This window comes from Cyanistes caeruleus, chromosome 3, assembly GCF_971803275.1.
Source record: "Cyanistes caeruleus chromosome 3, bCyaCae1.hap1.1, whole genome shotgun sequence".
NCBI classification, from domain to species: Eukaryota; Metazoa; Chordata; class Aves; order Passeriformes; family Paridae; genus Cyanistes; species Cyanistes caeruleus.
The window spans coordinates 87,718,196-87,733,178 of record NC_141703.1 but is presented as its reverse complement, the minus strand read 5'-3'; the positions used below and the strand labels follow the sequence as shown (position 1 = coordinate 87,733,178).

Here is a 14,983-nt window from a genome sequence, read left to right as displayed (position 1 = left end):
GGCCGGGGGCGGGCCCGGGGGCTCGGCTGGGCGGGGCCGGGAGGGCGGGGCGGGGCGCGGCTCCCCATTGGCTGCGGCGGGACAGGAGAGCGGCGGGGCGGGCCGGGGGTTATTCGCGGACACGGGGCGCGCGCGGGGAGGGCGGGAGCGCGGGCGGCGCCTGGGCCGCGCTCTGGGGCCTCGGCCAAGGTCTGGGTCTAGGTGTGAACCTGGGTCTGGCTCTGGGTCTAGCTCTGGGTCTGGCTCTGCTTCCCGGCTCTGTTGCTGGGTCCTAGACACTGGCTGTGGCTTTGCCCTTGACCTCAGCCGTGGCCGTGGCCACAGCCCCGTCCCTGGTCTTGGCCTCAGTCTCAGTCTCAGCCTCAGCCTCAGCTCAGGGCACTGCTTGAGCTCCCCCAACACTGCCAGGTCCCGCTGCCCCAGTGCCTCCCAGAGGACAGAACCTCAGAGCTTGGCTCGTGTGGCCCAAAGGGATCTGCTTCCCCTTGGGGCAGTATGGCAGCAGCTGCGCTTTTCCCTGCGCTTGTGGCACCCGACTCAGTGTGCCACGGCAGCAGGCACAGTGTCAGTGCTGCCCAGCAACAGGGTGAGGAGCAGTGGCCATAAACTAGACCAGAAGAAGTTCCACCTCCACGAGGAAGAACTTTACATTGAGGGTGGCGGAGCACTGAACATGTTGCCCAGGGAGGTTGTGGAGTCTCCCTCTCTGGAGACATTCAAAGCCAGCGTCGAAGTTCCTGTGTCACCTGCTCTAAGTGACCCTGTCTGGGCAGGGAGGTTGGACTGGGTGACCAGAGGCTCCTTCCAACCCTAACAGTTCTGGGGTTCCGTGACTCTGTAGTCACTCGGCAGCTGGGCCCACACAGACTCCTCACAACTCCTCTGCTGGATGGCCTTCTCTTAGTGTGTCCCTTCATGCAGCTGGCCACGTGTGCACCTCAAGTTCTTCTCAGCAGCGCAATGGATGTGATCCTCTTCCCTTGCTTGTGTTGCCATTTTCCTGCTGGGTCACTTGGTTGGACAAACCCAGCAGAAGGAGCAAACACAGGCTCACACAAAGGTTCACTTAAAAAGGGACCTCTGGAGTTCTCAGATTCAAACTGCAGCTCACAAGCAGCACTCAAAGCTGGAGCCATTTGCTCAGGGCATTGCCCGGGTAATTGCTGTACATTTTCATGGTTGGAAAGCTCCCAGCCTTTCTGGGCTTCTGAACCAATGCTGAATCATCCTCTTTATCCTGGAGCATCCTCCTTATCACCACCCTTTAGGTAGCAGCACCAGCACCAGCCCCTGTTAGATCCCTTTCTTGTCAAATCTGACTGGGAAAGGGACTGACTGGCAGCGTGGCCACTTAGACCTCATTTACTCAGGAGGCCAGACTTTGCCTCTCCTTGCCCTTTTCTTTTTTGGGCTAAATAAATCCAGATTTCTCAATAGCAAAGCTGTAGTCACCTATCCACTGGACTCTTCCCATTTGGTTCACACCTCTTGCACTGGGGAGTGAGGAAGTGTGTGAAGAAGGGGAGAGCCTGGCCTTCTCCTCCAGAAGTCCCCTGAAGGCAGTGTAAGGCTCCTGGGTAGCTGACTCCATCAGGTTTGACTTTACAAACAGGTTTCTGTATTTGTCCATCCTAACTAGTAGACAAAATTGCCCATTTTTTTTGCAAAGTTCAAAGACTGGCTTTTCAAGGTGTATCTATCTCACATTTCCACATTCAGTTGTGTGCTTATGGTGTTTAGGCCACTTTCCTAAGTAGATCAGTTCTATGTGAGCATGACGACTGTCTGTGCCTCCTCAAGTAATGTTTGGCAAGAAATGATCCATTTAATTCTGTAATTTACTGTTGTCAGAGAAGAGTTTCAGAAGCAGCATCTGTTCCTGAGATTGCCTAACAATTTCCATTGCAAGATTGTTTCCAGTTGCTTGAAATGTTGCTATATTCGACCTGTTTAGATTAAATGCTTGATAGTCACTTAGAGTCAGAACACAGTAGCTCTAAGAGTAGGTTTTGAGAGTCAGATCATGATGAGTGTACCACTACTTCTGAGTAGTATTATTATTTTAATAATCAGGGCAGTGTTATTCTTGAGAGGAGGGGCTGTAGCAAAAAAATCTTGTTTTACTGTCCTTTAGATGTATCATGATTTCATAACATTACATAGGTATTAATGTGAAACTTGAGGTTCACATGAGCTCAATGTGGCACAATGGGAATGCAGCTGCTGAAGCTTCTGCAAATCCAGTTCCACTGTCTGTGTTCCAGTGGCTCATACAGCTTTCCCACACACCAGAGCCACAAGGCCCCAGATGCTTCTTCAAGATCTCCTGCAAGACTTTCCTTCCAGGACCATTTCTTGTATGCTGAGGAACTGCAACAGGAGTGTTGTGCCCTGCCTTGGCAGTGGCTCCTCTCCCAGGCAGGCACAGGAGCCTATCCTGATTGGAATGGCCGTGGGAGAGGAGCTGGCTACTTGGGGCAAGGCATCTATCTGGGCAGTGGGCTTAGAGCTGACCACTGAAGGGGAAGAGGAAGATACTGGAAAAGCCAGAGCCAGAATAAAATTAAGTATGACAGAAGTCTGCTGCTGTCAATAACCATGTCAAGAGAAAAGCACAGAGAGGGTAGGGAGAGAAATAACCATTAGCAAGAGATGGAGTATAGAGGAAGAAGAGAGACTGCTTGGAATAACAGGCAGGTAAAACATGAAGATAAGTTTTCATTAGAAGGATGAATAAGGTGGCTGTGGAGCCAGTGGGGGAAAAAAAAGCCAGGAATGGATAAATGACAAACCAGAGAGATGGAGAAATTGGAATCTGGTGGATGTTGTAGGCTGGAAAGGAGTAATCTGCTTGAAATCATGTCACCTTTTCAGTGTGAAGATTATTGAACAAATGAATCATAGAATTATTAGGGCTGGAAAAAGCCTCTAAAAACATCGAGTCCAACTATTAACCCAGCAGTGCCGGGTTCACTGCTAAACCATGTCCCTAAGCATCACATCTACGCATTTTCTGAACACTCCCAGGGATGGTGCTCCCACCATTTCCCTGGGCAGCCTGTTCCAATGCTCGATCACTCTTTCAGAGAAGAAATTTCTCCTAATATCCAGCCTAAACCTTGGCAGCTTGAGGCCATCCTCTCTTGTCCTGTGCGACGTCAGACCCCGTGTCTCAGGCACCGCCGGCTCCGTTCCCCCAGCCCCGCTCCGCGAAGCGGGGCAGCCGCAGCTGGTGGCCCCCGGTGCCGGGACCGGGAGGTGTCACCCAGGGCGGGTCCGGGGAGTCATCACCCCCGACATCCATTCTGGGGCCGGCACTCCCGGGGCCGGGACTCCACGGGACCCGCCGGTCTCTGCTGCCGCCTCTCGGTGCCGCCGGGACCGGCCGGCCGGGACTTGAGTCCGGGAGAAGCGGCGGGTTCTCCTGCCGCGGGAATGTCGCCACTGCAGTTTACAGTCAAGGGGTTTCGAGGCTGAGAGAACTGGGCTTGCCCAGCCTGAAGAAAAGAAGGGTCCTTCCTCACCACAGCACCTGCCAGTGACTATAGGGGCTTCAAGAGAGCTGGAAAGGGACTTCTTAGAGAGCAAGTAATGATAGGACAAGGTGGGATGGCCTCAACATGAAGACAAGTAAGTTTAGAATGGACATTAGGAGAAAATTCTTTGCTATGACGGTGGTGAAGCAGTGGCACAGGTTGCCTAGAGAAGCTGTGGATGCCCCATCCCTGGCAGCGTTCAAGGCCAGGTTGGACGGGGTCTGAGCCCCTTCATGCTCCAGTGGAAGAAGTCCCTGACAATAGCAGGAGGGTTGGAACTAGATGACCTTTAAGGTCCCCTCCAACCCAAACCATTCCATAATTCAGTGAAAGTAAGCCCAAGTATTTAGGAATATTTTACTGTAATGGGTGAAGCACCCAGGGGTGTAGGGGAAGGAAGTCAGAAGGCAGCAGGCATCTCAGTGTGGTACAGAGCACTGAACAGAGTGTTCCCAAGTCCCAGGTTTTACTGGGAGAAGATGGTGGAAGCTTTGCAATGAGATGGAGGGAATAAAAGAGGCGAAGAGAATCTGGTGAAAATTCCCCTGGCACTGTTTGCAGAGAATTGTAAAAATCAGCAAATTGTATTGAATGGTTCTGAGCCAGAACCCACCTGCACTGCCAGATTTTCCTGGGCTTTATCAAAGGCTCCCAGTTTAATGACTGGCACCAAAACTGGCCTTGGTCACAAGAGGGAGGTGGGAAGTGCAGCGTGCAAGAAACCCACAGAACCTTCTTATTGGCAGAATGGGAAAAAGGCAAATTACTGCCAAGGTCTTGGTAAATTGAGGATATTTTAGTTCTTACTTCTGTATCCTTGATTCCCTGCTACTTGTATTCCCTCAGTTCACTTAACTGATGTTGTTTTCTCTTTTGATGTTTATGCCCTTTTTTTTTTAGTGCACTGACTCAGTGTTTCCAGATGGAGATGTGTGTGACTTTTCTTAAGAACTTGGGAAGAACTTTTTTTTCCCCAACTTCCTGGGGGAAGACAAGCCAGTCAAGCCTGTTTTAAATGGTAATTTTATGAAACCTGGAACACTACTGCGCTTCATAACATCTGGCAGAAAGGTTACAGCTACACAACTCTGAGTCATTTTAAGAAAAGGATTGTCTTATGCAATTTGGGAAAAGTAATATGTGGTCATGTAATTTAGGAATTTAAGAGAATGTGCATACCTCTGAGCAGAATTATATTGCAATGGTGAATTTAATGTTATCACTTATTAACCTTAATGGCATGATTTTGCCTCTTTTAAATTGTTATCTGACAAAGCTGTAGTGAATTGTGAAATATATTACCTAACTGCTTCATCTTAAGAGTTGAAAAAACAATACAGATTGAAGAAAATGCAATCAAATGTTGTATATATATTCAGCATAAGTATATATCAATACTACCAGTATTCTGCATAAATAGTTAGCATCATGCAGTTATGTGACCAGAAAAAATGCAGCTACTTCTTTAACTATCTTCAGCAATCTTTTTCTTAATTAACAGAAATTAATTGATTAATAATACATATTTCTTAATTAATTTATAAAGAATTATTAATATTAATACACATATTCATCTACCACTGGTACAGATGAGTCAGATTTATATGAAAATACAGAATTCCCTTGTAATGAAATGACATGCATAATATATCAATTCACATTCGTTTTATTTCCACCATGCTCATTTTCAAATATGATTGTGGCTTCAAGAGTCACTGACAGGGTTTTTACATTGCACAGCTCAGAGGAGAAAATATCTCCTTGTGATTTATTGTGTATCTTTCATCACTGTTTTCCTGTTCTCAAAATTCCAGTTCAAAACATCAAGCTGTGCTCCCAAGAGGCATCAAAAGTGAGATGACACTGTTTTCTTTCTCTTTCCATTCTCATTTTGACAAAGAAAACAGACTAGGCATGTGCTTCAAGTAAAGCCTTTATCCTGACTACAATGAAGTCAGTTATGATTCATCTGGAGGTGTTTCTCTCCCTTGACAATATGAAGGAATCTTTCGGATGGGCTGTGCTAATGCACTTTGTCTATGGCCTGTTGAAACTTGAAGCACTTTCTTTCCTGTCTACAACAAGCTCTGGGGTGTGCTGTGCTGGCTGTAAAGGGTAGAGGCTGTAATGGAATTTTAGATTTTCATTTATAGTATATAATATAATTTTACATTTCATCTATAGTCCGGTCCCAGTGCAGCTGATCTGTGAGGAGGAGAGGGTTTCTAGAGTATTAGCGACAGATATTTTAGCTTGTGTTTTGGCCTTGGCTTGTGGGCACTGGCTGGGCTAAGGGTCCTATCTGGTCTAAGTCTTTGAACTCCTTTCTGCAAGGCTCCTAGACCTAACTTGCTGCAGGGCTAAGTCTGATGAACATCAGTGTGATGAACATGCTCTTTCTTACATGAGGCTCCCTTGGTAAATAAAGATGTAATTGTGTGTTCCTAGTCCTAAATGTGTTCCCATACAGAACCCAGAAAAACCATGTACTCCTACTCCTGCTGAAAGCCTCAGAGAGGCAGAACATTGAATAGACCACTATTTTTTCTTTTTATTCCCCCCTAAAAAAGGGTCTCTGAAGCACCCAATGAGGAGCAGTAGCAGCAGCCCTGTGGTTCCAGCAAGAAGTGGCTGAACTTCACCAAGGGGATCTCTGGACATGCTGATCATCAGGGTTTTCTATGCAGAAGCATCGGACTCTCCCTTTTCTACACCCTTTGGATGTTGTTCCCAACTTTAAAAAGGGAAGGGAACGAAGAGGAGCGGGAAGGCAGCCGAAAACTCTATTCCCCTCCCTTTTCCCCAAAGTCATCTGATTTCCCGAAAATACAACCAGACCGGTGCGCTCCCACTTCAGCCAACAGGATTGTGCAACACTTTCTGGGAATTCCCCTTCCTGCCGGGAGCTTTCCGAGCCAACATCTCACGCTGGAGGGAAGGCAGGGAAGCCGCATCCCACAGATAGAGGGTGCTGCGATATTGCGGATTAGAGCTCCCTCCCCCAGAACTCAGCTTTGGGTTCGTTCCGAGGAGGGTGCGCACAGGAAGAAAAAAGAAAGAAAAGAGAAGGGAAGAGCCAAGAAAACCAGACGTGAACTATGGTGAGAAGGTAAATATTGCGGGTATTAGAAAAGAGAAAGGAGGATATTCCCCAGCGCCGCTGTCTGACAGCTAGCTAGAAGAGTCAGGACGAGGTGCTTCCCAACCCCGGGATCTTAGCACGGTTTTTGAGGTGCTGGGAAGAATGGATTGGGTACTTTTGAGCGACGTGTTCTCTGTCTGAATTTTCTGTGCACCAGCACGGTGTCTGGATTCACTGATGGTCACAAGGGGAGAGTGTGAGCACTGGTGAGTACCAAGACAGAGATTTTGTCCTTACGGATCTTAGCCTCCCTTCTTGATGCTTGGGTTTGCTCTGTGCAGGAAGAGATATAAACTTGCTTTTCAGGCAAAACCTTGACCTAGTCTCCCCAGGGTGTGGTTTTAGGGTCTTCAACCTGTTTAGCAGGCACGCAGACACACAGGCAACATTAACCAATCACAGTTTTTTGTCCCAGAGTGTAGCTCCAAAGTCCAATTCCTGGAGGTTTTCAGAAAGGAAGAACTGCTTTTTCCAGATGTGGTGAGTTACTAAATCTCAAGGTTTATTAGCAATTGCATTCTATAAAATATCTGTTTTCCCTGTAAGACACTCTTGATTTTCAAATCTGAATGTATCTATAGCCCAAATACCCTCCAGAACAGGGCAATGAGTAAGGAAGAACACTTATGATCCCTATGTTCAGCTCCTACAGCTTTACCAGCTCTTACAGAGAGTGAGACAAGCAGAGAGCATGACTGAGGTTGTATTCCTGTGTGAAAAGCTACAGGAGGAAGACAAGCCTTACACAGCCACAGCACTGGCCCTTCAAACTCTGGAGCCATGAGCTCTGCTGCATGCTATGTGCTAGCTTGTTCACTGGGGCTGTGCACATATGGAAATGGAGAACACTACTGCAATGTCACCTTCCCTTCTCCTTCCTCAGGTCCCTGATCTTCTTCTGTCTCCCTCTCTGGGCTGATGCGGCCTCTATGTACGGAGAGATCTTGTCACCCAATTATCCTCAGGGGTATCCCAATGATGTGAACAAAACTTGGCAAATCCAGGTCCCTTTGGGATATGGCATTCACCTTTATTTCACACATCTGGATCTTGAACCATCACAGGACTGCGAATATGACTTTGTGAAGGTACTGTCCATGTCCTCGGGTGAGAAAAAGGCAAGAAAGCAGGTTAGAGCACAGAGCAGCAAAGCTGTGCACATAGCTCAGAGCTGGAAGAGGGGTTATGCACAGCCTTCCAGTTCTGAGCTCCAAGAAGTCCAAATGACTGGGTATATCTCCACTAGCAGTCATGAAACCAATTCAAGTTCGCTTTATAACCACGTGAGTGTTGTCTGCCAACTGAGTGTCCCATTTATGCCCCCCCCATCCCATGTTTCTCCATATTCTTAGGAAAAGCCTTAGCCATTACTGACACATCTCCACTGCAGGGAATATTCCTAGCCATTGAAGTGTAGGTGTAAAAAGACCATTTTCTTCATACAATAGTCATCTGTGCCTGAAATTATTTGGAATTAATGGATGACTAGCCATAGATGATTTATTGCAAACAGGAATTATTTGGAAAGGATGGAGGCTAAAAATAATCCATCTGTGTAGGGATAGTGGTCACTCAGATAAAGTGGTGTGGTCCCTTGCACCACAGACTTTTTTGTATCTATGCACCACAGATTTCTTAAAACCAGCTCTGCTCTATGTTGTCCCACAAAAGGCAAAAAAGATCAAGCACTTCCACACAGACAGACAGAAACAAGACTATCCTATCTTGCCATAGCTCTGTGTGAAAAGGGGCAGTAAGGTCAAGTGCAGCACCAGAACACCTTTGAGGAAGACCAAGGTGGAACAGAGGGATGAGTGTGCTCTGTAATAACCTGTGTCCTTTTGCAACAAACCAATGAGCCTGTTAGGTTGCTCTGTGGACTCTCACAGTTGGTTTTGCTGCTTTGAAATACAGTGTTTTGGTGGTTTTTTTTGTACAAGTGGGCCTGAAGAAAGGATGTTAACAGCGAACAGTGTGGATTAATTTGTATCTGAGAAATTAAGACAAGTATTTCACTGGGAAGACAGTAGGAGGGAGCACTCTTGAAGTGTCTTATGAATATCATGAAACTGGCTGTCCAGGGCCTCCATTCAGCTGCACCTGAGCACCCAAAAGCTGAAAGACTCAAGCACTGGTAATTCCACATGTTGCAGTAGCGAGGTGAGGTGTCTCTGAATTCTTCTGCAGATTGTGTCTGGTGGCTATGTTGAAGGCGTGCTTTGTGGGCAGAAGAAACATCGTGCCCCAGGCTCCCAGATTGTGGAGGAATTTCATGTCCCTTACAGCACCCTCACTATGACATTCCAATCAGACTTTTCCAATGAGGAGCGTTTCACTGGTTTTGCTGCCTACTACATTGCTGTGGGTAAGGTTAAAACAGCCTCCTCTGAATCTCTGTAGTGTCCAGGCTGGGAGGAAAGATGACAAGAAGGGTTTTTCTTACAGAAATGCCTTATATAAAGAGATCCCAGCAGACAGAGCTGCTTTCCAGTATGGCCAGTATAAATACTGTCTTAGACATGTCTTTTCCTTGCTGTCCGCTAGTGTTTGCTTCAATTCCTCCTGCCCTCAGGGCCCTCTCCTAATTTGGCTGATTCATCTTTTCACCCTTGCAGACTTGGATGAGTGCATGGATTTTGTGGATGAACCCTGCAGTCATTACTGTAATAATTATATTGGAGGTTACTTCTGCAGCTGTCCACCAGATTATTTCCTCTATGAAGATAACAAAACTTGTGGAGGTAAGAGCGGTGCACGAATTGTGGTCAACAGCAAGAATTAATTTAGGCCAAGTGACATATTGCACTTGGAAGACTTTATCAACCTTCTCAGCCATTTGTGACAGGTATATTCTGGGGGAAAATCCCATCCCAATGCAAATCTGAACTGCAGTAGACAGTGGTTTTGGGGAATTCCTATTAACATATTCTAAATTTTATTTTTATTCCTGTGTCAAGAGAATTAAGAAACTACTGAGCGACCTTCTTTAAAGATTATGATAGAAACCTTTCTTAGCATACAGCTATCTGTGAATCTTTGAATCTCTGACAATTAAAGACACAAAATTTGCCAATGGCTTGGCTTGAACCAAAAAGCTGCAAGATCACAAATGGTGCATGTTGAAAGGAGTATAATATGAGGACCCAAGCATGAGAAAAGGAAACCTAAATTTCAGATGGAGGGTAAAAAGGAATTAAAGTCCCTGGCTAACTGGATAGAGAGTGGTCTTGGCTTCAGTTTCTGGGGAAGATACAATGTTGTGACATGGTTATTGCAGGTGCCTGGGCAGACTGGGAATGTGGTGGAAGACGGAGAGCTTGTCAGGTGCACACATGGACCATTTCCTTTCTGAATCTATTCCTGTCCCTTCCTTAATCCTAGTGAACTGCAGTGGCAATGTCTTCACTGAGCCAACAGGGGAGATTGCCAGCCCCAACTACCCCAACCTGTACCCAGAGAACTCTCGGTGTGGCTACCGAGTGGCTCTGAGCCCAGGCTACTTTGTGGTGCTGACCATCCGCAGCGAGGACTTCGACGTGGAGCCAGCCGACGCCAACGGGATCTGCCACGACAGCTTAACAGTAGGTGTGCAGCTTAGGGAGCTTAGGAGTCAGGGTGCTCTGGATCTCCCACCAATTTCCTCATATTGAGAAGGCTTTGGGACTGCTTAACTTTATTTTCAATTATGTTGGCTTTTGGAGTTTGCGGGAATACATTTGAATATGTATTGAGCGTGTATTTTAATAGCTCTGTCAATACATTTGGCATCTCTCATTTATTCTTGTTTGGTATTTTCCCAGATTGTCTCTGGAGAACAGCGTTTTGGTCCCTATTGTGGCAGCAAATTCCCAGGTCCTCCTGAAATCAAAACCAGGAGCAACATTCTTGACATAATCTTCCAGGCAGACCAGGGCACACAGCACAAAGGCTGGAAAATACGCTACTATGGGGACCGTGAGTAAACGCTTGGGAATGTGTTCGCTCTGCTGCTGAGTTAGGGACAGGGTTTGTCCCAGGTCACATTCATGGCACAACAGCATGTTAACATGTTCACAGCTGCTGGCATTGAGTAAGAGTATGCCCTCTTACTTGGGGAAAAAATCACTGGGGTGAAAGAAGCTGGGAGCTGGAAGGATAGGAAATCTTGAACCAGTTCATCACTGATTTCCACCTATCTTTTCAAAGCTGTAACCTGTCCCATGAGTGTCATCTCCAACTCTGTTCTTGACCCAAAGAAGGACAGGTATATCTTAAAGGACATTGTGAATGTGACCTGTGTGGAAGGATATGAAATTGTGAGGGTAAGTGAAATAAAAAAGCATATGTCCCCTCTGTCCTGCTCAGCAACATCTTGAGGCCATTCCCATCAGGGGCCCTGATTACCTTTGGGAAACCAAAGTTTTCGACACAGCAGTAGTAAGAGGAAACCTCTTCCAGCCACTGCAGTGTTTTGAGGCCCTTCCACTGGATCACCTGTGTCAGATGTATTTCATGTCCAGAGACTTACATGGATCATGTGGTTTTTTTTTCCTAGCAACGAGACAGCATCACAAGTTTTCTCTCCAGCTGTCAGGAAAATGGTGAATGGAGCAACTCCCACTTGAGCTGTGTTCGTAAGTGACCTGTGTCTGTATTGTGGGAAGGGAACTGGAATGGAATGTTTAGGCTCTAGATCCACTGTGTCTCCAGACTAGGAGGATGCTGAAGTACTGGGATGTGAGCATGCTGAAGGGACAGAGAAAGTGAGCCCCCATGACTGCACAGGGATTAGAGAAGCTGAGTGGTCATACAAAATAATCACGTTGTTGAGTGAGGGTACCCCTTTGATTGTATTTGATCCTTTTTGTTTCTCCTCTGCAGCTGTGAACTGTGGTGATCCCCCTCCTGTTGACAATGCTCAAGCCTCATATGTGTCCGAACTCCACGAGCCTCTGTACACGGCTGCTGTCCGCTATCAGTGCGAGGCACCCTACTACACCCTAGAAAACAAAGAGCATGGTGAGCATTGCCTCTGCTGCTCAGTCATATTCCTTTGGTTAAAGGCCTAAGAAATGGCTCTGGCACCAGAAATGGGGCTGGGATTTTATGCTGGTGTGGGGTTGCAGGCAGTAGTTTTGTGCTGCCTCTGTGTTTAATACACTCTAACAATGCCTGGGCTGTTGACCTCAAACGCATTAGCAAGTCCTGTCTCCATTTGCCTTGTGAGTGAACCCTGCAGGTTTTTGTCACACATAGCACAGAGTTCTATGTGGAAAAGTAAAGGACTCAAGAATTAGAGTCACTGTTAGATGAGGTTTCTCCCAAAAAGGGATAGAAGCACCCTAGGTAGGGAGATAACAGTAATGTTGACCAAACCATGCTCGCTTTGGAAATAAGATTGATATATCATATATAGCAGTGTTATTAACCCTGCATTCATCCTGATTGTGCCCTTATGGAACTCTTTTTTCTCTCATGTTTTCCAAGTGATATATCAGTGTTCAGCCAGTGGAGAATGGGTCAATGAAGAGATGGGAACAAAGCTACCAAAATGTGTCCCAGGTATTACCAAATACTGTATGTGCATGCAGCATATGAAGAACACTGCTTCTTTCATCTCTGTATTTTTCTTTTCTTAACTTCCAGCTGATAAAGAGAATTTTAAAACCTGTATACTCTTCACTTTAACCTCGTAGAGGAGGCAGCATGACTTGACCTAGTTGTACATGGTGCCTGTTCACTCCTCCAAAGCCCCAGATCCTCACTGGCAAAGTACAAGATCCAGGTGGAGGAGATTCAACTCTCTTGAAAGTTCAGTCACAGCTTAGACAGTGATTTGGATTGTACAAGTACACAGTGAAAAAGGCAAATTGAAAGATAAAGCTTGGGGAATTTTCTGCCCGAGAGGAGGCTACAAAGAATATGAAGCCAAATTCTTCTCAGTGGGACATAGCAATAAAAGGCAATGACAGGCTTGAGTTGCAACAAATGAAATTCTGATTGTATCTAAGGAAAAATGCTACCCCATAGCACTGGAACTGCTGTCCAAAGAGGCTGGCTAATCACTACCCTGGGAGATGAGCAGAAGTTACCTATCAAAGTGCCTGACTAACCTGGCTTTGGAGTTAGGAGGACAGCAGGGAGGGCAGTTAGGGAGGAACAGGTTGAATTAAAGGCACTGAGAAGTATCTTCCAGCCTAAATCTTCCTATGATTATGTGAAATTCTTTAACAAATTCTGCTTCATTCAAATTAGAAGCCATCTGCTGGCTATAGTTCCTTAATCTCTGATTTTCTGTCCAAGGATTCAATGCAAACACGGCAATGTGGTAAGAAATCAGTTTCCTACCTATGTCAGAGTGACCAGTCTTATTTATGTCCTTATTATTAACATTCTGCAAAATGTTACCAAACATTTTGCTCAAAAAGCATGGGGCATCTCTGCACCCAGAAGACTCACAGATAAGATTCTCCCACTGCTTAAGATTTTACAGACTTAGAGAATGCAGAGGCAAAATGGTAAAACATCAGTGACAAACCTGAACTCTTACACTGAGAGTATCTGGAGTTCACAAAAAAAACCAATAAAAATTGAAGAACAGTGTCATATTTCTAGGAAATCAAACAAGTACTTTTTCAAAGACAATCCCTTCATCTAAAGAGCATAATTCAGCAAAAGAGAAATGCCAACTAGAAGGCAATTAAATTGTGAGCTTTGCCATACCTAACACTTTCAGGGTGACAACTGCTTTCTAGAAAACTGAATTTGAGAATGAGCATTTGAAATCTAAATTGAGTGTTGATAGTATTTTTTCTAGGATTTTCTTTGATTTCTCTGTAAATACCAATTGCAAGCTCTGTGGCATAAAATATAAACATGGTTACTTAGGTTTAAAAATTATTTAGAGCACACAGGAAGCGGGGGACTGCGGGCTTTTTAGCAGTACTAAAGAACCTCTGTTTGTAACTGCTAATTCTCCCATCTGGTCTTTATCCCATCTTTCTTTCTTTCTTTTCTTTCTAGTCTGTGGGGTGCCTAGTAATCCCGTCCGAGACACAGGAAGGATTTTTGGAGGCACCCGTGCAGAAAAGGGCAACTTTCCCTGGCAGGTGTATTTCAGTGACCCCAGAGCAAGCGGAGTGCTCATCTCTGACAGATGGGTGATGACTGCAGCTCACGTGCTGGAGGGATATGACAAGCCCAACATGTATGCTGGGGTAATCGATGTTCGTAGAGAATCCCTGAAGTGGGAAGCCCAAAAGCTTATCCCAGCAGCTTCATTCATCCATCCTGATTGGAAGGAGGAGCCCACAGAAACCAGGATCGATTTTGATAATGATATTGCACTACTGAAGCTGAGGGATCCCGTGAAGATGGGTCCAAACATCTCACCCATCTGTCTTCCTGGTAAATCACCTGAATATGAGCTGCAAGAAGGGACTCTGGGCTACATTGCTGGATGGGGCCAGAGAGAGAAAGGAAGACTCCCTGCTGATCTTTGGAAGGCCCAGATTCCCGTGGTGAACATGGACAAGTGCCGATCTGTGAAACCAGACAACTACGATGGTTCTGTCGTTTACATATTCACCGACAACATGATCTGTGCTGGTGGTGGCAAGGACAGCTGCCGGGGGGATAGTGGTGGAGCCTATTCCATCCAGGATCCTCTGAACGCCACCCGGTACTACGTGGCGGGGCTCATCTCCTGGGGGCCAAAATGCGGCACCTTTGGTCTTTACACCAAGGTGTCGCGCTACGTGGACTGGATCAGAGAGACCATGAGCGAGCACGAGGGTGAGGAAGCTCAGCAGAAATAGCTGTTCCTCCTTTCAACACCTTCACCCTTTCTAAATGGGATGGCTGCATGTTTGGGCCGGCTGTGACCCTGTTCACTCTGTGTATATAGTGGGCAATATATAACACATTGTAACTCATCGCGCCTATGCTGAGGGGAGAGTCAGGAGCGTGGATCTGTTTCTCCCTCTGTCATCATGTCTGGGAAGGGAAATGCCCTTTCTCCTGCTCATAGTAGCGTAAAAGGAAGACATTATTCTGAATAAAGAGACTCTTTCTGCTTCCTTTCATTTTTTTTTCTATCCTATCTTTTCCCACTTGGAGAAGACCTAGCTGTGCTCCATTGAAACCAGACAGGGAGGTTTCCATGAAGACAAGAGAGAATAATTGTTGGTTCCCAGGGAGCCTGGTTTCTGATTTATGTATTTCCTGACCTGTTCAGACTATCTAACAGCATTAAAGAATGTCCAAACTGCCTTTTGTGCAATGTGCTATTGTGTCTGTAATGCCTTTCTTCTTCTCAGTCTAGATC

General features: G+C 46.1%; 1 protein-coding gene across 5 annotated transcripts; it reads left to right on the top strand.

The window, feature by feature from the left end:
- Window positions 1–115: 115 nt before the first annotated feature.
- C1S (complement C1s) lies at window positions 116–14,927 on the top strand. 5 transcript variants are annotated; one of them, XM_086882640.1, is made up of 14 exons: window positions 116–2,693; window positions 4,437–4,554; window positions 6,107–6,645; window positions 7,094–7,158; window positions 7,562–7,766; window positions 8,866–9,043; window positions 9,294–9,419; window positions 10,060–10,259; window positions 10,479–10,632; window positions 10,864–10,979; window positions 11,213–11,291; window positions 11,539–11,676; window positions 12,145–12,219; window positions 13,681–14,927. In XM_086882640.1, the coding sequence occupies exons 4-14, from the start codon at window positions 7,154–7,156 to the stop codon at window positions 14,472–14,474; spliced, it is 2,070 nt and encodes a 689-aa protein (XP_086738766.1). In that variant the 5' UTR covers window positions 116–2,693; window positions 4,437–4,554; window positions 6,107–6,645; window positions 7,094–7,153; the 3' UTR covers window positions 14,475–14,927. The 5 variants fall into 5 exon arrangements, with proteins under 5 accessions (XP_086738766.1, XP_023795551.2, XP_086738765.1 ...); XM_023939783.2 differs by lacking the exons at window positions 116–2,693; window positions 4,437–4,554 and having other exon boundaries at window positions 6,457–6,645; window positions 7,081–7,158; XM_023939791.2 differs by lacking the exons at window positions 116–2,693; window positions 4,437–4,554 and having other exon boundaries at window positions 6,530–6,884.
- The last annotated feature ends 56 nt before the right edge of the window (window positions 14,928–14,983 follow it).

Excerpts from the sequence above, each read along its gene's own strand:
- C1S (XM_086882637.1), top strand. The coding sequence starts at position 6,856 with ATGGTCACAAGGGGAGAGTGTGAGCACTG. Across the intron at positions 6,885-7,080 it reads AGGGGAGAGTGTGAGCACTG|TTTTTTGTCCCAGAGTGTAG; the intron begins GTGAGTACCAAG and ends AACCAATCACAG. Across the intron at positions 10,633-10,863 it reads AATACGCTACTATGGGGACC|CTGTAACCTGTCCCATGAGT; the intron begins GTGAGTAAACGC and ends ATCTTTTCAAAG.